Here is a 24269-nt window from a genome sequence, read left to right on the forward strand (position 1 = left end):
CTACAGATACAAATACGTAAGTGAGGCGTTATACATATATTACCACGCGACTTCCTCACCAGAAGAAATATACCCCATGACTTGGTCAATGGAAAGAAATTGGCTTATCTCTGGGGGGAAAGTTATTTATGAAGTCCTTCCGGGACCCCATTGTTTTAGCGAAGCTGATTGTGCGAGTCAGGTTAACAAAGTTGTAGGTGGGATGGCGAATATGCTCTTTGGTGGATTTAATTTTAATTATTATTTTTAAATATAGTAACTGCATGCTTAATTTAGGAGTAATTGGTGGCATAGCGAATGCATATTTGCATTTGCAGATAATACAATTGTATAGCCACAAACATAATTGCGTGCCTGAAGGTTAGAAATCCACTCTTAAAACAATATACATAAGTACTACATACGCGGTATTCATATATGACTGTAGGAAATTCCGACCAAATACCAATATGACTACCAGAACAACAAAGAGTAAAATATTTCAATAGACTTTGCCTTACATACATAAGTAAATGAATATTTATTTACCCGATAATATTTCCGAAGTTTAGCACACAGTTTTTGGAACATTTTTATGAAATATTTTTTACAATCTACATAAACCTGCCTTGAACATGAAGAACCCCCAAAAAGGTTACCACGACCAAACTAACACCACTAACAGTTGTCTCACTTCCCCCAGTATTGTCCTCTTCCTCCACTTTCTTCTCCACCCCTTGATCCACGCTCCACACCATGACTCCCTTCAAACAATTAACCCTTGCCCAGTCCGTTTTAAACTTCAGAGTGATTTCATCATCATACGTGACCCACTGTTTGCCCCCGTCATAATTCAAATATCTCGTTAAAGACAGAGAATCCAGGCCTGGCGCTAAATTCTGCGCCTTGATTAACTCCTCTATCTCAAAGTAAGCTAATGTCCCTGCCCCCGCCGTACACGCGCCGGCTTCCCCAGGCCCGTTAAACTCACACCCGGACCCTTTCCCGCATTCTGGTTGGGTTAAAGTGTACGACCTCCCGTAAAATCCCAGCCCAAAAACCAACTTTTCTGGAGGTACGCCCCCTTTCCTGAATAATTGGAGACTCTCTTCCATCTCTCGAATCCCCGAATGTGGTCTCGCGAGCCGTTCCGGGTCCCACGCTCCGTTATAATCGTAACTCATAACGTTTATCCAATCCAGCTGTGCCTGCATTTCGTCTACCTTAAAATGCCTCAAGTACCAGTAACTCGCCGGGGCGGCAATAGTAATTAACCACTTTTGGCCAAAAGCTGCCCGCATTTCTTTCAGCAGGGCGACATAATTTTCCCTATCCTCCGGACTCCCGCCGCGGTCTGGGTCCACGGGATATTCCCAATCTGCGTCACAACCGTCAAGGTTCCACTCCTCTGAAAAGGTGGACACGGATTGAATAAATCTCGCCCGGGTAGTGGTATTAATGGCCAAATTATGAAATTCCCGCTGCGTTGGTCCAGGATCGTTGAAGGCGTAGCCACCCACGGAAATTAGGAGGCGTATCGCAGGATTTGTGGCTTTGAGGGCGGAAAAAGCCGCTAAATTGTCCCACTCTTCCGTTCCTTCAGAGGGATTGATCATCACGCCGTTTTGAATGTTTCCAAACGCGTAATTCAAATGGGTATAATTTCCGACGGGAATTTCGTCCACGGAATATTTCCCACAGGCCCGAGCACTCGCCCACGATGAGTAGTAACCGACACGAATCATATCTCTGGAAATTTGACAGGTTGAGGTGGGCGCGTCCCCGCAATTGTTTTGACACCCAGTCCCACAAAAGTCCGAAGTTGTCCCGCAATTTCCAAACTGGCTGCAGCAAACGGACACAGGGAAGTTTTCCTCGTGTGCGTAGAGACCGCAAGTGGGGGCAGAATCGCATCCGTGTTGGCACCCGTCGCCACAAAAATCGGGCCCGTGACCGCAATTACCCCACTGGGAGCAGCAATGGGGCGTGGCACATGGCGTAGTGATATTGCATCCTTGACAATTTATTTCCATTGTGTGGAAAAGGAGGAAGATAAAAATTGTCGGGAAGAGGGGGGACATTCTGTGTACAAAATTTCAAAATTGTTAATTTTTTCTTAAATTCTAATTTCTGTAATTATTATTTGAGATACAGTGTCGGACAGATGTCTACGTCCACATAGTCGCGTCAATTTCATTTTCAAATTGTCACTGAACTACTGAACCAATTTTCATCATTGATATATCAAATTCTCACAAATTTAACGTAATTTCATAAAACATATCAGTTATTTCTGAAAATTCTGGGAAAACTGAGAATCATAGTGCAGAGCGAGAGAGGATGAAATTTGAGCGGACAAAAGTCTACGTCCACTTCACTTTAATTGTCAACAACAAAAATCTCTCCAATTTATAAAATCAGGTAACTTAATAAATCTATCAATAACATATGCCGCATTAATTTTTAAATAATTTTCTTCCAGAAAAATATGATGGCGTCGACACGCAAGGAAATTCCTATCGCTATTCGAGATCTTGTAATTCAGGACTGGAAGGGTGGACAAAAAGGGGGGCTGTCGCAGAGACAAATAGGGACCAAGTATAAATTAGCAAGGACAACCATCCAGACAATCATTAAGAACTTTAGAGCTAATGGTTCAGTCCAAAACAAGGTCAGAAGTGGTCGAAAACCGATTTTGGCTCACCGAGAAGTACGCCACGTACTCAACAAAGTCAACGTTACACCCTCACTTAGTGCTCCAAAGCTATCTACCGAGATCAAGGAGATGTTCGGCAAACAGGTTAGTCCTATGACCATCCAAAGAACACTGAATAAGGGAAATTTGAAATCCCACAGAGCAGTCCGGAAGCCTCTTATTGTACCGAGGAATGCAACCAAACGAGTGAAGTTTGCCAGAGACCACATTTCCAAGCCACAAACATTCTGGGACATATTTTATGGACTGACGAGTCAAAGTTCAATGTCTTTGGGTCAGATGGGCGTCGTAGAGTGTGGAGATATCCAAAAGAAGCTTTGAATCCAAAAAATCTCAACCCCACAGTTAAGCACGGCGGCGGGTCGGTAATGGTGTGGGGATGCATGGCTTCAAGTGGGGCAGGAAAAATGGAATTTATTGACGGAATTATGGACCAATACAAGTACCAGGGAATACTTGACCGTAATATCCAGGAATCTGTTCGAAAACTTGGACTTGGACGACGATTTGCCTTCCAACAAGACAACGATCCGAAACACTCTGCCAAGTCCACCATGGAATACTTCAAGAAAAAAAAATTCCGAAGCTAGAATGGCCTCCCCAATCTCCAGACTTGAATCCCATTGAGCATCTGTGCGACCACATTGAAAGAGAAATAAGAAAACAATCTTTTTCAGGAATTCCGGGCCTTAAATCCAGAATTCGTGAAGTTTGGGAAACCATTTCTGAAGATGTGACCAAGAATTTGATAAACTCAATGACTCGACGCCTTGAAGACGTCCTTAAAGCGAACGGAGGCCCAACCAAATATTAAAAATTAATTGTTATAACATTCCTTATAAATTCTAGTTTTTTTTGTATGTTTTCTCTGACTGGACGTTGACTTTTGTCCATCCAATTGTTTTCATTTTGAATTAAAATACATCTCTGGCCTAAAATAAATTTTTTAGCGGAAAACTAATAATGTGCTATGAAATTACGTTAAATTTGTGAGAATTTGATATATCAATGATGAAAATTGGTTCAGTAGTTCAGTGACAATTTGAAAATGAAATTGACGCGACTATGTGGACGTAGACATCTGTCCGACACTGTATACATATTTCACGGTGGCAAATGGATAATCGAGATATTCACGCGGTGTTTGGTAACATTGTAAAATAGCTTTGTATATTCTGTAAACTTAAAAAATTTTGCAAACATTTCTAAAGAAAATTAGACTAGCTGCTACAGATTTTTGTAAGCTTACTCAGGATCAGATAAAGGGCGTCCCTTTATTTCGTAAAATTATGTAACAATATACCCAGATTTTACAAGTTACCAAAGATTACATTAATTTTCTCAATATTTGTCTTACTTTAAAGAAATGCATATATGTACGTCAGTTTAAGGTAAAGCAACTGGACATGCAGTGGGTCGTAATTTGTATGAAATGAATTTAAATTCGGACAGAGTATTGGTTTTCATTAATCGTTATCATACGATCGTGACGAAAAGAATAAAGGGATCAACGCTAAAGCATTTTATCATAAAATGATTTCTACTTGTGAGGCTGTACTTAATCACCCCATAAATTTTTATGGGTTAACCACACAGAAATGTGCAAAGTCAGTTGGTCAAACTTGTCGGAATTTTATTATGTAAAAATTGTTCAAGTTTTGATAAGAATAGATATGTATGTAAATTGGGGTGGGATTGTTATTGTCCAATTAAGTCGGTAAACTGTTTGCAGAAGTAATCCTTATCCTCAGGTATTTGGTCGATTTATCATACGAAATCCCACTCAAATTAGATATGCGGTTTATCAATTGATTATATGAAGTCAAGACTGTAAATTGTTTTCGGTCTGTGTTCAAAGGAAGATCAGGAAATATTTATGTATATGAGGGAGGTTTAATCTAGTGACGCACACCGCGGTGGGACAAAGTATGTAAGATTGACGATGTTAGTTTTAAGTATGCACACAAGTCTGGGCTTTGTTCAAGGTAATCGAGAAACTGATAGAAAAGTGGTTGACCTTTATGTGTAATTTTTGTTTTTCTATAAATCTCAGCTCAATATTTCTGGGCCCTCATTCAAATTATGTTTGTTAATTTGTGTAGTACTTAGCTCATCTTTAAGAGCTCCTGCGACTTCGGCAACTTATTATGCTTTAAGCTTTATGCAAATTTTCTCTGGAAAATCACTGAATTTGCAGACTAATCCCTATTAGTGTTCTATTCTTGTAAAAACCGGGGTATGCTGGGTTCGATCAATGACTTTTCAAAATTAAAACCGCATCGTGAAATGAATATGCAATTCGTCGAACAGATTTTCATTAAGTAATAATATGACCAGTAGAATTGAACACACAATTTTAATTATTTTGCTCATAGGATTTATTCACGAATTTCCACAAATGATTTATTTACCTGTATTCACTACTCATAACTAAATTTAATAAATATAATTAAAATTGTTTTTTTAGCCAGTAACACTGTTATCCAGTACAAGGTCCATGCATCTTAATATCAATCCAAGTTGAGACATGCCCCTGAAAGAAAAAAATGCATTTAATTTACGGCATCCCTCTCAACCTTTGAATTACACAATATAAATAAAATTGCTCACAATTCTCTGTAAAATAGTCCAAGGCATAGCAGTCCTAAATAAAATAATACAGCGTGTGTCATACATAAATAATCTTTTTTATGTGGAAATCACTTAAATCTATGTAACACCCTCCTTACCTTAATAATCTCATCCACGACACGTTTAAACTTCTGATCGAGATACGCCCGGTCCGCATGTTTAACCATGTGCTCCAAATCTCCCGCCCATAAGGCCCATTGTTCGGGTCCAAATTCGTAGTAGTCATACATTACGTAATTGTCAAAGCTCATATTAATCGAGGTGACGTTAAAGTTTCCCCGGTACGAGACAACGAACACGTTACCAGCGTGGGGCATACGTATTGTGATGCCGGCGTCGACAGTGGGAGCTTCCACCTCGAAGAACCAGCCTCCATGCCCGCTAGATGGCAGTTCTGCAACAGCTCTACATTCAGAACCGTAAAACCCCACAAGGATTTCGGTTAGATGTTGGAGCCCGTAATTTCCAGAGAGGCGAAGTTTACTGGGTGAAGACGCGGTAAAGGTGATTCTAAGGGCATCAGCGAATGGGTAGTATGCCACATCCAAATAGGTATCAAGTTCTGCCAAGCCGTGGAGGAGGATATCCTGTGCGGCAAAAATGCCGGAAAACCGTTGGCCAGGGCAGGTTTGTGGGTCGTAGTCGAGGGACAGGTTAAAGGCGGGAATGGGTGCAGGGTCCTCTGATTTAAGGGAGTTTAGGTTTCCTTGGATTTCCGGGATGGAATGGGATGTCAATTGGGCGAAAAGTTTGGGAATGATGATTTCTTGGAAGATGGTGGAGGCGATTTCATGCTTATCTGTAAATATTAATATTTAACGAATATTTGATATTAATACTTTACGACTATTAATTTAGTTTTAACAAATTTTGTATCTTACCAGGCAAATTATTGGGCAAGGGCGTCTTCATTTTCGCTGGAGTAGCATAAGCCACTGTAAAAACCATTAAAGGTAAGAGTGCCCCCACAACTTTGCAGTTCATCTCGAACTAGTAAATATTCTCAAACAGAGAGAAAGCTTATTTATTTGGACCGTAATTATTATGAACTCTTCATAAGTTCCGTTCTGTATGCAGCGAGTTTTTATACTGGAGGGGAGACGCCCGAACCGAACCATTTTGCAAAGCAACCACGCCACTCGGGTACAAATTACTAAGTTGCGAACGAACCACTGCGTATTTTTTTTAACGCAATTATACACGCAATTCAGGATATTGCATCACCTCGGGTTTGGACTCCTTGTATTGCATTTCTGAAATTCAGACTTCGTACTGATTAAACAAGGTTTTGCGACAATCTCACCATCAGTAAATTTATGACCTGATTACAAATTTCAAGGTACCTCGCCTGGAATATCATGCCACTTCATTTTGCGCAGTACAAAGGCGTTGTTGTACTTGTTTATAGGAATTAGTAAATTGAATTAACATGATCACCTGGATGACGGATTAAATAATGTCACAATTCAACTATTTTCTTGACTCATCAATAAATGTATCATACGATGGTACCTCAGTGGGTTTGCAAGTATGTATGTATGTACAAGGTACAGCAAGCGTACATGGTGCTTCATACATACAGACACGAAGCTTTAAGCGTTATCAGTTCATTTGCGTTTTAATTGTTTAAATTTTGTGTGGTTATGCAAGCCGAGCATAACCCAGACACACACCGTAACGTCAAAATGTAGTGTCTTGATAAGACAAATGCTGTCGTATGCAAGTGAACTGAATACAGGGGGCTTCGTGTAAAAAAGCTGGCTGGTTCGTTGGGCAGAGGATTGGAGTGGTAGTATGTATAAGCCTGATAAATATTTGAGATATTGATCATATTTTGAGACTAGACAAAAAATTGTATCTAATAATTATCAAATTTTATTTTGAAGCATCTAATAATGTTTTGGAGAACTGAAATAGAAGGTTATTTCGTAAGATGATCGCATCTGACAATGGAGGTCTGCCGACGTGTGCCTTCATATTGAGCAGATTATGTAGTGGCAATGCATCACATTAGGTAGTATGAAATTTGCAAATATCACATGTTTGATGGAGATATTTGGATAAAAAGAGGAGAGAACGCGCTGAAAAGTTAATAAACTATTACTAATTAAACTTCTCACTGATTTACACTAATTTGATCAAAATCCTAGAGCATACGCTAATAGATCTCTATTGTAAGTACTTTTATAGAAACATATTTAATGGGATTCATGGACGTGTTTATCATTTCTACCAGTGTTCTTACAAAGAATAATGTTACTGTAACATTGTTACACATGTACGAATGTAAATAAGTTGTAAGGAATTTATTTTACAATTATCAGTAAATCATTACTGACCGGAGTACATACATACATTACTGTACCGGCACGGTAATAACGAGCATTACGGTCCGTAGTATTGTGACAATAAAAAATTTATCACTTAAAACAAACTACGATCAGTCCAGTAAGAAGTTATCATCAAATCATTAGCAGTACGGAGCATATACATACAGAGCGTCACTTTTTTATCTGATAAAGAATTTGACCTTGAATAACCCCGGAACGGTTTGTCGTAGCGGGTCAAAATTTTGAACAGAGGATCATGTTATCCTCAGGTAGGTGTGTGCAAAAATTCAACTCTCTACGTTCAAAAATGCCTCCCCAACAGCCCCCAGAAGTTGAGACACTCATTTTTCTTAGGTGAAGGGAAAGTAACCATAAAGTGATCATGTTAAAAGATCACCATGGTTACGGCGAAGCCTAGGTATGCATTCAGCTGCAACTTTGAGAAACTCCCACTGAGATTTCTCCCCAACCGTTCGTTGTACGGAAAACATGTTGAAACAAAATAGTTAGAGAATTCGGTTCTACAGTGACATTTTTCTTATTTTTTCCAAATTCTAATTCCTTCAGGTAGAAAGTCCGATGGGTAAAGTTGCAAATCGATTTCTTGGCATCAAGGAAGTATTTCCCACCGGGGGCTTGCCATTTTTACTATTCTCCTGGATAATACGCACATTTTAAGCCTTTATTCAACTTAATCGGATGAAAACTCAAGGGATTAGAGCTTTTTGAAATATTGTCATTAAGCAACCTATTTACGTATATATACAGGTGTTAGGTTACTGGTTGCTAACGTATGCTAATAATGTCAGGTTTATTTTTTATTAGCATTACTATTTCAACATATGTAACATTCCTTAAAATTCTGAAAAATTAAGCATTGATCAAATTCCATGAAATACAATGTTACTGATCCACCCACTCGGGATTAAATTAGTATGCCACGCATTCACCCATGGGAAAGTTCACAACGTTTAAGAATTGATATTATGATTTTATACATTTAAGTTCACACTTCACTAAAAATAATTAAATAAATACATTTAAAAAAACAAACTTAGGTGAAGGACGCGCTTAAAATATTAAAACAAGAAGCATTACAAAATGTTACAATATCGTTTAATATTTTGTAACTTTTCTTCACCGTGGGCCCAACTAACAGGGAAAAAAATACTTTCAGGCATTTTGTGTAAACGAAATACGTAATTTTTATATAATAAACTTGCTAGATTTGAATTATTATCTTTCAATAAATAGTGACTTTGCACATGTGGTATAGAGAAAATTTGCCAACGTCTGACTCATTTTAATAACTATCCCTGAAGCAGATAGACTTATCGTTTTAATTGTCGCTCTTTTAGTTGCATTTAGTGTTAATTATCGCTGTGAAAATGAAATAGGTAGTTGGGCCCACGGTGAAGTAAAAGTTACTAAATATTAAACGATATTGTAACATTTTGTAATGCTTCTTGTTTTAATATTTTAAGCGCGTCCTTCACCTAAGTTTGTTTTTTTAAATGTATTTATTACTCTTTCCAAACTCCGTCTAAAAAATTCGGTCCCCACAGAAAGATTTTTATATTTAAGTGTCCGAACCTAAAGAAGTCCATTTAACTTACATCAGGGGATTGTACAGGTATTTCACTATTCGAAGTGATTTTTATCTCCAATCTAGCTTTAAGGTCATTTGCATAATCTTGGGTCAACTTTGCCGTGTGGGAAGACGCACCGTCATGGTGAATAGTCACCTTATTTATTTTTTACGGTACAATTTAGTATAATGTTATTCTAAAAGTGGTTTCAACACACGGTCCGCATAATACTTTGCCGATTTCATGATTTTTTGGGGGACTTTGATAAGTGGGAGGACCCCACGGTAGGACATTGCACCCACGACCATAAACTTGTTTCAAAACTTCTCCTCACGGGAAAGCACCAACTTGCATGAATTATTTTCGGCATTTGTCGTGTAGTAAGCTCTTCGAACCCAATTAGTATTTTGTAGAGAAATTTATGCTTGGTCAAATGTCACCAAAACCTTACTCTTATTCCTTGACAGAAAATTTGAATAAATTTTTTTGCAAAGGCGGGCGCGATTTTTTTCTTGTTTTTCGGTCAGCTGATGCACACGAGGTTTCCGACGAAGTCGTGTTTTCAAAACCTTAATTTCTCTTTTCACTCAACTCTTAGACACCCCAACCTTAAGGGAAATTTCCTTTTGGGTCGGTCGATTGTCTTTGGAGGTCAATAGGTAAATTTTCCTAAGCACGGTCGGAATTAACACTTTTTTTGCATTCTTGGAGGGGGTGGTGGTTGCCCTTAGCTCAAAATTTCTCGCTTTTCACCTATATTTTTAAATACCTTATTGATTCTAGATTTCGCAAATGTTTTTCCTTCACTTTTAATATGTTTTGTTTTTAGGCTAGACGGGTACTTAAGTTTGCAAAGAGTTTTTATGACTGCCTCACCTTCCGGGGGCTGTGGGGGAGGCATTTTTGAAAGTAGAGAGTTGGAATTTTGCACACACGTACCTGAGAATAACATGCACGTCTGTTCAAAATTTTGACCCGCTACGACAAACCGTTCCGGGGTTATTCAAGGTCAAATTCTTTATCAGATAAAAAAGCGACGCTCTGTATTTACATATGTGACTCTACCAGAGTTTTAACAGTGTACATATTTATGTAGATATAACATAATCTTGGAAAAGTTATTAAATACTCTTGTTATGCATACATTACGCAAAAAATCTCACTTTGCAAAGGACACGTTGTAGTCAAAGACGTCACAATTCTTTAACAAGTCAGACGCACACGTATGAAGTTATTATTGAATTAATTTGGTACATCCTGCCCGACGCAACATAAGTTTCTTAATGTCCTATTGTTCTGCCTACATTTATTCTGTGTTCATTCATCCATTGGATTTTGTAATCCAAACTGATCTGCATTTATATTATTACCTACACTAGCGTATAGCCCGGCCAAGGCCGGGTTCTAGAGTTCCAGTGGGGGGTGTGCCCAAAGCGAAAAATCCGTCATACTATACTTTAAATAATTCCCAGTGGAGACTTTGTCATACTACATACATACATCAGACTGAGGGTTTGCCCAAGTCATACTGCATTTTAATTAACCTGGTCACAGTACAATTTGATTTCCCCCTGTGGGAGTAGTTGAATAGCTAATTACTTAAATTCCCGTCGCGTGGGAGTAACTGCATAGCTAACTATTTAAATTCCCACGCTTCACGCTCCCGTTAAGTTCCATAAACCCCGTTAACTTCTACAATTAACGCCAAGCTATTGACGGATTCGGATTCAGCGTCAAAAATACATTCGAATTGATATGCGACATCACGAATAAGCCAGATTTGGACACCACGGTCACGGCGAGGTCACGGGGGCCTCGCAGGTCAAAACCATTGACGGCGTTGGATTCAGCGTCAAAAATACATTCGAATTGACATGCCACTCGCTGTGGGTAGAGTTTCTCAAACTAAAATAATTAATTAATAGTGTTTATCACGATCACTTATCATGATAACCACTATTGATGAGTGATGTATGTATGTGGGGTGTACATGTTCATGTATTCATTTATTCATGCAGTGCAGTGCATGCATGCAGTGGTTGCTCCGCTTCCTTCTTTGTCTACTGTATGGGGCAATTTGCATTGCGAAGACGGACCCAGGGACCCAGGGATCATACTAACACTTTATTAGAGTAGATATTTGGCATCCTATGTAACCATCAGTCTCAAAAATTGTTCAAAATGTTTCTAAAAATGGGAGGATTTATTGCACTTGGTTTACTATTTAATTTGATGGACACCATTAAGGTATGTACATATTTATCATTTTTCAAACGACCACTTGTTATTTAATTTAATTCCTAATTGGTTGCAAACTTTCAGTCCGAAGAAATCTCATACCGCGACAAAACCGGAAAGCTCATCGAGCTTGAGGAAAGTGAAGAAATGCCGTTGGACGAGGATCGTCCTACCCCACCGGATAAATCAGTAGGGCGTGCAGTTGAGGTACATATGTACATAAATTTATGAAATTTCTAAATCTTGCAGTAAAATTTCAAAAATCTCAAAATCCCCCTCACAGCGCTCCACATCCGGCCCCATTCCGAATGAAAAAGAAGTATCTGAGATCCTCTCAGGAATTGCATCCATTACCGTGCAGATCATGACATCCGGATCTCTCGTCATTCTAAAGAAGGATGTCTCCTTCCCCATTCTCACATCACCCCTGCGAGACGATGCGAAAATAAGTCTCCCCGTAGTCGGTGGCGCGCAATACGGAAAGGGGCGCATGATTATTTACGCTTCCGACATGTTGGCCCTACTTTCGCCCGGGATGCCAAACCCATTGTTGATTTCGGCTATTAAATGGACCACCGGCGGGGGCGGGAAGAAGAAGGCAGTCATTCTAAGCAAATATAATACCGCTGATTTAACCTCGTTTCTCAAAAAGGAGGGCTATTCCGCCAAAACAGTTTCACCAAGTGTTTCCCTTTCATCCAAAATTTTGGCGGATGTGGATGTCGTAATTAACGCATTCATGTGGGACTTGACCCCCGGGAATGGCGCGATTTTGAAGGATTTTATATTCGAAAAGGGTGGCGGGTTTGTGGGCGCGTGTAATAGTTGGCATCGAAACGGCGACGAGCTGAAAGCCCATTACGCAAATGTGCTGATTGGCCCGGCTGGACTGTTTCTAATTACCCCGCAAACAGATCCACCTGATTCTGGTGTTCTCGACGCGTCATTAGATCTTTTGAGGGATACGCATACTCATCTGCTTATTGACGAGTTGGCAAAAATGGTAAAAACTAATGACGCCGAGGGTGGCAAGGAGGACGTGAGATACTCAAAAATAGCGAAAATTTTAAAATTCGCGCTGGAAGGTGTGGACGACGCTTATATTCCTTGGTTGTCTCAACTTACCCCGGTTTTCGACTCGTTACCCCCAATCAACCCAACCGCAAAGGCCCCCGTTAAGGCTTCGGCACTTAAAAAACTTCAAGTAGACGTGGAGTGGATCAAGTGGATGAAATTGGAACCAAAAGATATTCAGGCGCACCCCGCCCACGCCGATTTTCCCGGGGCAGTCAAACCAACGGCGGTTCGAGTGGCTTCCTTCAATCGCACGATACCCCTGGACCAACGACACGCGTTGGAATACAGTAAGGAAAAAGGGTTCCCAGAAGATGGCGCGGAGCCATACAAACTTGGAATTGTACCGCACTCAGATCGTGCTTGTATAGCTTGGTGTTCCTCCACGATGTACGCCCCGGCGGGAGAAGTCGTCGAAATTATTCTCCACTCGGATAAAGTTACCAGTTTCACGGCGATCATTGGGCCGCACAATGATGATTTGAGAGACTACAAGGATAATTGGACAAGGTAAATCTTAAATTGTCTATAAAAAGTTTCCCGCACTCGTAGAAATCCAGTATTAAAATAATACTAAGCGGTATTCATACATAACTCTACCGAAGTGATATTGAAATGTGGATAATCCCGTGTCGTAATACCTCGATATTAAAATTTTACCATATCGGTAGTAAATTTTTACCGACTGGTATAATTTTATTACCCAGCAGTAGCAACTTTCCATCGAGAAATCAATACCTGCCTGACTATACCAGATTCCTAACAGTGTGCCAAATAAAACTTGTCTTCCTTCTACCCATAGATACCCCAAGATATCCTACTTCCAAACCTACTCCTCCAACCGGGCCAAAGCCGCCTCTCCTTTCGGCGGGTTAATCTATGTGTCCGACATCGTCGCCAAAGGCTCTCCCTCCACCGTCACTCTCGAAGTCAAAGGCGCCGTCGCCACGAACACCTTCATTTTCAAAGAAACCCCCGAAGCCGATTGGAACTCCGCCCTTTCCAAAAACAACGACGCCCCCTTCTCCGAATTTGTCTCGGAACGCCTCATCTTCTCCGTCCCTTCCGGAAACGCATCCCTCGTCAAGAACCCCGACGCCTTAATGACCTACTGGGTCACCGCGGTCGACGCCATGTCCGACATGGCCGGGTACAAGCCAGACCTTAACTTCCACCGTGTCGTCTTCGACCGGGACATCACGAAGGGCGTCATGCATTCCGGAAACCCTATCATGGGCTACGTCGAAAACGCCATGACCGCCCTCGACCTCGAAACAGCTTATCAAAACGGTTGGGTATTTTTACACGAGCTGGGTCACAACCATATCCAACCCCCGCTAAGAATGGATGGCATGATGGAAGTGACCAACCTAATTTTTGCCACGTACGTCAGAAACGTGACCATCAATATGACCATGATCGAAGCCAATTGGTGCAACCCCGCGGGAAAAATGCTCGGCCGGGTGGAACGATATCTCAAAATAGACGAAAAGACTAGGTTCAACTTCTTCAAGCGGGACGGCATGTGCGGAATTGCAGACGTTTTCTTTTACCAGCTGGAACTTTCGTATGGATGGGAACCTTTCAAAAAGATGTTTCGGGCGTATAGAAAAATGAAGGAAAGTGAACTTCCGAACACGGATGAGGAAAAGTGGGACACGTTTTTCGTCACGTTTTCGACCTGTGTAGGGAAAAATTTGAAGGATTTGTTTACCTCGTGGAGCATCCCGCTAGGCGGCGGGGTGGACGGGAAGGTGGCTAAGCTGCCGATGGCGGACGAGACGGCGAAAACTTTGGTAGAAATTTTGACCAAGGAGAATAAGGAAATTTTTAAGCCGAAGGATTGGACGATCAAGAGCGACGGAACGAAAATGAACTTAAAAGAAATGCATGAGTATATGAAAGAAAAGAGGAAGAAGAAGTACGGAGGTTAAAAATTGGGTGGTTTAAAGTCGATGTAAAAAAATATATTGTGCAATGAAAATGAAGTTTTCGTTTTAAATTCAATCTCAGCACACCCGAGTAAAATAATTCCTTTAAAATTTAAGTTGTTTAATGTTAGCGTCACCGCGGTGGCAATATTATGCAGTTGATCTTAATGTTACAGGTCAAAACGGTAACGCTACAAAATAAAAAAACATAGTGTCGAATATTTGATTTTGCAACATAAACCTTTCTTTTTCTAAAATCCTTCAAAATAGTAACTGGAATAAATTAAAATTTATTTTCTGCCTAGATTTGGATTAGATTAATATATGTGATTTTTAATTTAATGCATGTGTTAACACAAGACTTATCTATATTATAAGCGAGAATGTCTGTTGGCAACGGAAGTGAACGTAAATCTGTCCGTCCTAAAATTCTGTTCGTGACGGAAGTGAAAGTAGGGAAAGTCTTGAGCGTGGCCAAATGATTATCCGGTTGTGGTGGCTATCTGGGGGTGTTCTTATCTGGGGGTGTTGGTTATCAAGGGGTGTTCTTATCTGGGGGTGTTCTTATCTGGGGGTGTTGGTTATCGGGGGGTGTTCTTATCTGGGGGTGTTCTTATCTGGGGGTGTTGGCTATCTGGGGGTGTTCTTATCTGGGGGTGTTGGTTATCTGGGGGTGTTCTTATCTGGGGGTGTTGGTTATCTGGGGGGGTTGGTTATCTGGGGTTATCAGGGGGTATTGATTTTCTGGGGGTGGTAGTTATCTGGGTTATGTAGGTAAGCCCCCAATAAATCGATATCCGAATATCCCGGTATCTCAATATTCTGAATATTCTTGATATTCTGAATATTCTTGATATTCCTGATATTCCTGGTATTCTTGATATTCTTGATATTCTTGATATTCCTGATATTCTTGATATTCCTGATATTCTTAATATTGTTGATACTCTTGATATTCAGAATATCAAGAATATTCAGAATATCAAGAATACCAGGAATATTTAAAATTTCTGGAATATTCGGAATATAAGGGATTTCAGGAATATCAAGAATATTCAGAATATCAGGAATATCAAGAATATTCAGAAGATTAGGAACATCAAGAATATTCAGAATTTTTTGTTTGATATCTTTCCATCCACTATCCATTATTTAATAATTGGATTACACGGAGTTAAGTGGAAAATATTCAGAATATCAGGAATATCAAGAATATTCAGAATATCAGGAATATCAAGAATATTCAGAATATCAGGAATATCAAGAATATTAGGAATTTCAGGAATATCAAGAATATCAGGAATTTCAATAATATGAAGAATATTCAGAATATCGGGAATATCAGGAATATCAAGAATATTCAGAACATCAGGAATATTCAGAAATCAGGAATATCAAGAATAAGAGTATTCAGAATATCAGGAATTTAGGAATATTCAGAATATCAGGAATATCAAGTATATTAGGAATTTCAGGAATATCAAGAATATCAGGAATTTCAAGAATATCATGACTATCAGGAATATTCAGAAATCAGGAATATCAAGAATAAGAATATTCAGAACCTATATTATGTATAAGCTGGAAATGTTTGTCTGCAACGGAAGTGAAAACATTTTTCCGTGACGGAAGTGAAAGTGGGGAAAGATTCACTTCCGTTGCCAACCGACATTTCCAGCTAATAATATAGATACAATACAAAAATTATTCGGTGGAATTATAAACAACACGACTTAATTTTCACGAAAATCAAATAAGCCCGGCGGGAGACGGGCTTATACGCTAGTTAATTAATATTCAGCACATGTTTGCTTACCACATAAATTGATACCAGTATTTGTTTATCGAGCTATGCATATGCTAGTTTACGGAAATATTAACGATGGACACTTCATTTCTGCTAACATTTCCATTTCCCATCTCATCCGAATCTCTGAATTGCGCCATTACGAGTAACAGAGTGATCAAGCCAGACCAGATCTGTACATACCAAATATCATATTATTGGTACGTATTTACTACTTTTCTCAATGTTATGTATCATGATCTTCTTACCGATAACACAAAGCTGCGATTCAGCGTGAAAAAATTCCCCGGGGTTATGCCCAACTTGCAATTGATCACCTTCTCTTTAAGAAACCGCAACTACAAATGTGCATATCCAAAATTTTAAACATTTCAATTTTTCCCAATAAATAATGCGTCATTACTCGTCGGCCAATGTTAAATATTACTACTCAGATAAAAATCTGAGTAGTATCCATGGTAGATTATTTCACATTATTTAAAAAAAACAAGTAATCTCTCAGAAATTTTGCCAAGACTATTAATATTGAGGGATTTCACGTCAAGTTCGTAACCTTTTCGTAATTGCGTTAGGTTTGTAAGTTTACACACTCTTGACGTGAGTTTACTTTGTAAACATTTTCGTAAACATTTTTTAGTAAAAAAAATAGCGCACATAAAACGTCATCAAAATGTTGCTAGCCAACTTTATCCTAGCGTACACCTCTGGATGAAGTGTGTCAATTTAGCCCAGATTTGACATTTGGGAGCTGGTCGGATAGCGACCAATATTTTCGGCTGGCAGCAATCTTTTGTTAAATAATTAAATTAATTTGCATGTCGACGGGACGAGATCACAAAAAAATTTACAATAGACAATTCGTCTCTAAGACAATTTCAACCGAAAATTCAGATCTAAACACTCGAATTATTTACAAACTTTTGTTTACGAACCAAAAACATGCTTTAGAAGTGCGTAAGTTTCTTAAAAGTTCGTAAGTCAATTTTCCTTAGAAATGTGTGTAAAAGTTCGTAAAATTTTGTAAGCTTTCCAACCTTACGCAGTTACGAAGGTTACAAACTGTGACGTGAGTTCCCTCATTGTCTTAACCGTAATTAATGTTACCTTTTCTATCCCCCCTGGACCAAGATTTGTCCCCCGCACGTCGCACAACGCTTTCACCAAAACTATCCGATTTTGTTCCAAATTCTCGCCCTCGTTTCCATACGTGTACAAACTCCTCATCGCCATTCCAGCAACCAACAGGTTCGTCAAAGTGCTACCCATTTCCCCCGTTTTGTACGAAATCATGGCAAAATACGTACACCCCAAGATCCACACGATTCCAATACACACTTCACCGATCAATCGGACACTTAGCTTTTTATTAAAATAATCCACCAATCCCAGAATCATGTCGTATGATCGGGTGACCTCATCAATCTTGTCAAAGTTGACGAAATCCTGTAGATCGTCACTCATCCTTAAAGTTTCAACCTCTTCAATTACACATTTTAACACGAGGTTGTAAATCATGACGAAAAATGTGACCCAATTGCTTAAGAAGATGTGCGAATATGTGAAATATATCCAAGCCATGACGCCCCAAAATAGACTACTATCTTTTTCCATAGTTACTCTTAACCCGGTCACTCGGAAACTTTCGAGCCCGAAACCCTTGAAGAAAACCCAGTCAAAGCCGGGTATTGTTAACATTGGAAATAGGAGGAAGAAAATAGTCCAGCAGAACTGAGAGTTAACTTGTTTTTTCAATAAATCTGTGAATTCAGGATGTGTCAAAATTTTTGAAATTTTTGCCAATTGTCGACACTGCATCTGCCAAAATTCAAGGGTGTCTCGGACCGAGAAAAGTCCATGGATGCGGCTCCCTATCGCGTTAATTAGGGAGAAAAAGACCATCGCAGAAATTATGATCAAATCGGTAGAAAGTTGGCTGTAGTGGTGAATATGAAGTCCGCCCCTTTGTTGATCGGATGCAAAGAAGAGGTAGGAAAAAATGGAAAATGTGATAAAAGTGAAAATTTGGAAGAGGACGGGGACTCCGAGCAAGCGGAATTGTAAGAATTTAATTTTTTGTGGGGTGGGTGTTATTTTGGAGTCGATTTTTGCTTGTGTTTGTGTGACAGTTAAGGGGACGTAGCCGATTATTTGGACGCCGAGGAGAGGATATTTTACTACTGGGAGGAGCAAATCTTCGACAGTAGTTGGGTCCATGGTGACGAATAATTTTTTTGAGTAATATTTCACTTGTAAATTGGAAGAATATGTGGGTATGATCCACGAAATGCTGGGATGATGATGGATGTGCAATGGACGTATGTATTTATAATCGAGGTGTATGTATGCATGTATGTTTGTACTTTGTTGAGGTATACTCCACCCAACCGGTCAATAAAGTGGGATATATTAATTGATATTACTTAGCAATTTGCCATATGAGTGAACTAATTAATGAGCTAATTAATGCTGTTTGGCATGGAAAAGTGAGAGGAATGCACTACTAAAGTGTCCTCTTCGCATTCCCGTCTAAAGAGCATTTGCAACTCGGATTAACAAAAATAAATTTGCACGCATTGCAGGTTTTATATTTAATTTGCTATTCGATTTTGATTTAAGTTTTATTAATGTATGTAAGTTTGTATCTAATCTTAAAACTGTAAGGTTAAAAATGTACGAACAGTCTCTCCGAAAGTTTTTTTCAATGTAACAATAAATTATTGTAAATTCATATTTATTTGTCAATGCGGAAACCTTTAATTCAAGCACACGTATTTATGTATGTAGATATGTACACCTTTGAGCATATACTATATGTAGATTTAAAATTATGCATGGCTTGAAAAAACAGGAGTGCCTCAGGTTTTTTTAAACTCATTTATTTAAGGACATATGCATATTTGTCTGTATTAACAAGTGCGTTAATTAACTCTTTTAACTTGTTAAAGAAGCAAATCAAAAGTCATTTTTTAAATATGCAATGTGAAACGAGAATGAGAGAAATGCTTGTATTGTTAGATAATATGGAATAAGATAAGATTTGTTTCATTTTTATGTGTTTGTAATATATGACTCTGCTCCCTTGAGATGTTACATCCCAGAATTGGGGAATCTCATTGTAATAAATCAATCAATCAATCAATCATACAGATTTGTTTGTCTACCTTACAGTAGCATTCACAATAGAGTTCCCCACATTCGCACTTCCCATCTCATCCGAATCTCTTAACTGTGCCATTACGACTAATAAAGTGAAAAGGGCAGACCAAACCTGTTGATATAAAAAACGATTATTAACACTACTTTTTCAATGTTACCATGACCTTCTTACAGATAACACAAAGCTGCGATTCAGCGTGAAAAACTTTCCCGGGGTGATACCCAACTTGCAATTGATGACCTTCTCTTTAAGAAACCTCAACTAAAAAAATTTACATATCCAAAATTTTAGACATTTAAGTTTTCCCTCATAAATAAGACATTAATTACAAAACTTAACCTTTTCCATCCCACATGGCCCCAAGTTTGTCCCCTTGACGTCACACAACCGTTTCACCAAGATAATCCGATTTTGTTCCAACGTCTCACCATGGTCTCCGTACGTGTACAAACTCCTAATCGCCATACCACCGGCCAACAGGTTGGTCAGCATGCTACCAATTTCCCCCATTTTGTACGAAATTATGGCATAATACGTGCATCCCAAGACCCAGGCGATGCTATTTACAACTTCGCACACTAATCTGACACCTAGCTTTTCATTAAAGTAGTCCACCAATCCCAGAACCACGTCGTACGATCGGGTCACATCGTCAATCTTTTCAAGCCTGACGAAATCTTGCAGATCGTCACTCATCCTTAAAGCTTCAACTTCTTTAATCGCACATTTTAACACGAGGTTATAAACCATGACGAAAAATGTGATCCAGTTACTTAGGAGGATGTGCAAATATGTGAAGTACATCCAGAAAATGATACCCAAGAATAAACTGAAGTCCATCTCGACAACCATCCTTAACCCGGAGACTCGGAAACTCGAAACGCCAAAAGCATTGAAAAGAATCAAATCAAAGAATGGAATGGTAAAAATTGGGAAAAATACACAAAAAATTGTCCAGAAAAACTGAGATTGAACTTGTTTTCGTAGTAAATCTGTAAATTCGGGATGTGTCCAAATTTTAGAAATTTTTGCCAACTCGTGACAGTGCATACGCCAAAATTCGAGGGTGTCTCGAACCGTGAAAAATCCATGGATGCGGCTCCCTATCGCGTTAATGAGAGAGATTAAGGTCATCGAAGAAACTATGATGAAATCGGTGGACAGTTGGCTGTATTGGTGGACGTGAAATCCGCCTTTTTGCTGGTCTGATGTAAAGAAAAGGTAGGAAAAGATAGAAAAAGCGACTAAAGTGAAAAGTTGTGCGAGAACTGGAATTCCGAGCCAGCAGAACTGTAAAGATTTGCTAAGTTGTGGTGAGGATTTTATTTTAAAGATGATTTCTACTGGTTTTTGTACCGTAGTTAGTGGGACGTAGCCGATTATTTGGACCCCGAGGAGAGGATATTTTAGTATTGGTAGAAGTAAATTTTCGACAGAAGTTGGGTCCATGGTGACGAAAGAGATTTTGCGAGAAACTTTTAATTGTGAGGTTGGAGAATAAATGCTGGTAAACATTCAGGTAGGTAATGGACAAACGTGTCTCGAATATCGAGTTAGTGCACTATGTAATCTCATTAATTTTTATAATTAAGAAAAATCGACTAATTGATATTTGCAATTTTCCACCTGACTTATTTATCTAACAAACTAGTTTGCTATCGATTGCGTCATATCGAATGACCTTTCGAAAGCAGGTTAGGTTGCGCCTAAGCTCAATAAATATTTCTCTTCAGCGAGTATGAAAGTCTTCGAGTCATAAATTTGAGACTGTTTAATACATATTGTCGTAAATATTTGCACTACAGAAGTCATACTAGAATCATTGAACACCTTTGGCGACATTGTTCCTCTGTCCCCACGCTTCCACGGTGACTGATTGGACACCCGATTTTTTCACATATACCTTAACCTACTAACTACTTGAAACTTGAAGAAATGCTATCCCTCTTCGAAAAACACAATGCACTCTCTGATCATCCCCACGCATGTGGTTACTTGTGGTGCAGGCATCCAACGTTTTTGCACCTGTTGATAGGCAAACATTAACTGAACCGAATTAAACAAAGCTTCACAATAACTCCAGAATTTAACAAATGTTGTCCTTGAAAATAAATTCTCAGTGACCCATGTTTTCATAGTTTACACGTGCCCAAAATTTTGAAAACAAGCTGTGCAAATAATTTAAAAGGCATACATGCATTGGTACATAATGCCCACATACATACATATGTCTGTACGTCCTAAAGAGGACTCCTGATGAGGACATTCCAATGTCAACTTAACAGGCATGTCCGTTTGACATTGATCTTTAGAAATTACATTTTATTCTAAATAAATAAAACAATTTTGTGGCTAAACGATATAATTTATTTCATAAATCCTAAAAAGCTGAACAAACATTACGAAATTATTGTTTGGTTTCTATGACGTTGTGTCGATTGTTATAAAAACTGGTGACCTTAATTCTCCTGGAATCACTAATCAAGTTCAACCTGGACAATTAACAAACTAGTCGCGTACAAAAAATTGCAAAATGTTGGTCCAATACGTCTTCATCGCAGTTCTTCTTGTAGCTGGGGTAACTTGTGATCTAGTAATTAAAATGGAGGTCTCCCTGCACATTGTCTCCGATACTTAGTCCAACTAGTGTAAATAGGGCACACATTTTATTGTGAAATTTTCATGATACAATCTGCCAATGCTCATATGGGGCTAAGATATTTGCATTCAAAGAGGAGCAAAGGGGCCCTAAAATTGACAAATGGTATACTTTGTAACGTAACTGCGATGTTTCTTCTCTTCGAATGCAAATATCTCTACCAAACCTTAGCATTGGCAAATAATGTTTTTTTAAATTTCCAATTAATTAAACTTGCGATTTTTTGACGCATGCGCTGAAAGATCTCCATTGTCATAATTTCAAATTTTCAATTTTGAAGGAATGTGTTACCTAGTAAATTTACAAACATAATTTCAGTTCCAAGCGGTCCCCACGAAACAAGAGGAAAAGATTTTCTTCTTCAATCTGCCAATGTGGGGCAGTCAAGGCTTCAATCTTATTCCTCCAGTATGCCGATTCTGGGGACTTTTCTGTCCACCTGGTTATACAAGACCGACCGGGACTACGCGACCCCATCGGAATCATACAGCTTCCGGTTAAGCTATAAATACTCGGAAAAATATGATACTAGTTAAAACGAAAAATTGATCTTATTCGGAGTAAATTGAAGCAAACAATCTGCCTGCATAATATCTAATTTCACCAAAAGACTAATGCTTGACAATAACTTATGTAAGTTCAAGGTTTTGTATGACCAAAAATTATGTTAGCATTAAAGTATCAAAAGTTGTATTTGTCTCAAAATTGCCGTCACTTTAGAAATTTATTTACATACATTTAAATACACAGGGGTAGAGCGATATTAAAACTCAATTACAGAAATATTCCACCTTATGTACATAACTTTATTTAGTTTTCTTTAACGCAATCAACATCCTAAACGTGCCTCTCGTCAATCCCTGAAAATGCTTCAACACCGTGACATACCTTATCCGAAAAACCCCCGGATACCCGATATACATGGGTTTACACGATTTCCTAAACTTCCCAATCAATTTCCCCTCCCACTCGTTCCTTACCCTCAAATCCTTCCAAGATTTTATCACCTTCACCGAATTATCGTGAAACCACCCGCTCAAAGTTAAAAATAGGTACCACGCGACCTGAATTGCGACAAATTGTGCGAGCAAAAACACCTTCGTGGCGCCATCCATCCCATCCCATTGCGAAATTAGGGAATAATTACAAATTAGACCGTATTGCCCAACCAAGGATTGTATCGGGATTAAAATTATCGCATAATTTTCCAGAAATAATTTATGAATGAGCTCCACCTGGCGGTAAAAACGGGTAAAATTCTCCACGTGACGTAATTCTTCAATGTTTTGACCCGTCGGAGGTGCCCGATCACCGCGAAAGTCGCAGGTCAAAATGGGGATTAGACCAGCAATGAACACGAGCGTAATGCAGGCGCCGAAAAGTAGGGTGGACCAGACCATGAAAAGATAGCACGGGTAGAACAGACCGACCACAAGGTAGCAGAGATAATAGTAATAATTTTGCGGGGGGAACAGGTCACCGGGAAAGGGGGGCATGTTGGGAAAAACGAAATAGAGCCAGGTGGTGGACAGGAATCCTAAAAATGTTGAAACGGAGCACGTTTTGAAGAAGAATATGGTGAAAATGTTCCATTTAGAGGTGGACAGGTCCAGATTGGGGTACCAATTAGCTGAAAAATATTGAAATATTAGGGTGAACATTTTCAAATTCTGGTACACTGTAAAGCATCCGGTAGAGTCACATATGTACTCCGGGCTGGTATTGATTTGGTAATAACTTTCTACCGGATTAATAGTTCCCGTAATTACCGTGCTGTTAGAGTCATATACTTACGTAAATATGTACATGTACTCTGGTCAGTATTGACTTTTACCAGTTTTCTAAGAGTGTATACAATTCAGTGTGCTATGCAGAATTTCATAACAAGTGCAAAAATTCATCTATGGGTTAACATTGTATGTGTTTAACAAACTTACCCTGGTAGCCTTGAGTGAAACGCAACCCGGAATTTATAAGACATACAAACTTTTTAGGAAAAAAAGCAGGTGGCGCTCGTACCAATGACTGCAGCATTAGCGCGAAAACTATCGATAAGCAAAAGTTAAACGAAGCAAAATTGTTATCGTGCGATTGAAATTTGACAAAAATTGTCCGCACGACGACATACAGCAGAATTAATAATTGCGCCCCCAACCAC

At 39.0% G+C, this 24269-nt stretch overlaps 4 protein-coding genes and 1 long non-coding RNA gene across 5 annotated transcripts; 2 read left to right on the forward strand and 3 right to left on the reverse strand.

The window, feature by feature from the left end:
• Positions 1 to 490: 490 nt before the first annotated feature.
• Positions 491 to 4182, reverse strand: LOC110849629 (endochitinase). Its single transcript, XM_022097056.2, has 2 exons — positions 4053 to 4182; positions 491 to 2061 (listed from the first exon to the last, which is right to left on the reverse strand). Exon 2 carries the CDS (start codon positions 2058 to 2060, stop codon positions 594 to 596), a length of 1467 nt encoding a protein of 488 aa, XP_021952748.1. The 5' UTR covers position 2061; positions 4053 to 4182; the 3' UTR covers positions 491 to 593.
• An 813-nt stretch (positions 4183 to 4995) lies between these two features.
• Positions 4996 to 6835, reverse strand: LOC110849872. The gene is made up of 4 exons (XM_022097337.2): positions 6208 to 6835; positions 5425 to 6125; positions 5306 to 5339; positions 4996 to 5228 (listed from the first exon to the last, which is right to left on the reverse strand). Exons 1-4 carry the CDS (start codon positions 6308 to 6310, stop codon positions 5206 to 5208), a joined length of 861 nt encoding a protein of 286 aa, XP_021953029.1. The 5' UTR covers positions 6311 to 6835; the 3' UTR covers positions 4996 to 5205.
• Positions 6836 to 11438: 4603 nt separating this feature from the next.
• On the forward strand, positions 11439 to 14491 carry LOC110849874 (TRPM8 channel-associated factor 2). Its single transcript, XM_022097339.1, has 4 exons — positions 11439 to 11492; positions 11568 to 11690; positions 11767 to 13067; positions 13360 to 14491. The coding sequence occupies exons 1-4, from the start codon at positions 11439 to 11441 to the stop codon at positions 14489 to 14491; spliced, it is 2610 nt and encodes an 869-aa protein (XP_021953031.1).
• A 4773-nt stretch (positions 14492 to 19264) lies between these two features.
• Positions 19265 to 21053, reverse strand: LOC118435779. Its single transcript, XM_035852196.1, has 3 exons — positions 19792 to 21053; positions 19624 to 19713; positions 19265 to 19563 (listed from the first exon to the last, which is right to left on the reverse strand). The coding sequence occupies exons 1-3, from the start codon at positions 20965 to 20967 to the stop codon at positions 19453 to 19455; spliced, it is 1377 nt and encodes a 458-aa protein (XP_035708089.1). The 5' UTR covers positions 20968 to 21053; the 3' UTR covers positions 19265 to 19452.
• Positions 21054 to 21920: 867 nt separating this feature from the next.
• Positions 21921 to 22896, forward strand: LOC110850058. Its single transcript, XR_002547917.2, has 2 exons — positions 21921 to 22030; positions 22430 to 22896. It is a non-coding gene; the product is annotated as an uncharacterized LOC110850058 (long non-coding RNA).
• Positions 22897 to 24269: the final 1373 nt, after the last annotated feature.

Source organism: Folsomia candida, unplaced genomic scaffold, assembly GCF_002217175.1.
Source record: "Folsomia candida strain VU population unplaced genomic scaffold, ASM221717v1 Fcan01_Sc005, whole genome shotgun sequence".
In the NCBI taxonomy this organism is placed as follows: domain Eukaryota; kingdom Metazoa; phylum Arthropoda; class Collembola; order Entomobryomorpha; family Isotomidae; genus Folsomia; species Folsomia candida.

Coding starts and splice junctions, on each gene's coding strand:
- LOC110849629 (XM_022097056.2), bottom strand. CDS start 2,060: ATGTCCCCCCTCTTCCCGACAATTTTTATCTTCCTCCTTTTCCACACA.
- LOC110849872 (XM_022097337.2), bottom strand. CDS start 6,310: ATGAACTGCAAAGTTGTGGGGGCACTCTTACCTTTAATGGTTTTTACA. Junction 6,126..6,207: donor CTTGCCCAATAATTTGCCTG/GTAAGATACAAA, acceptor TAATATTTACAG/ATAAGCATGAAATCGCCTCC. Junction 5,340..5,424: donor TCGTGGATGAGATTATTAAG/GTAAGGAGGGTG, acceptor TATTTTATTTAG/GACTGCTATGCCTTGGACTA.
- LOC110849874 (XM_022097339.1), top strand. CDS start 11,439: ATGGGAGGATTTATTGCACTTGGTTTACTATTTAATTTGATGGACACC. Junction 11,493..11,567: donor ATTTGATGGACACCATTAAG/GTATGTACATAT, acceptor GCAAACTTTCAG/TCCGAAGAAATCTCATACCG. Junction 13,068..13,359: donor TACAAGGATAATTGGACAAG/GTAAATCTTAAA, acceptor TTCTACCCATAG/ATACCCCAAGATATCCTACT.
- LOC118435779 (XM_035852196.1), bottom strand. CDS start 20,967: ATGTTTACCAGCATTTATTCTCCAACCTCACAATTAAAAGTTTCTCGC. Junction 19,714..19,791: donor GGCCATGTGGGATGGAAAAG/GTTAAGTTTTGT, acceptor AAATTTTTTTAG/TTGAGGTTTCTTAAAGAGAA. Junction 19,564..19,623: donor ATCGCAGCTTTGTGTTATCT/GTAAGAAGGTCA, acceptor TTATATCAACAG/GTTTGGTCTGCCCTTTTCAC.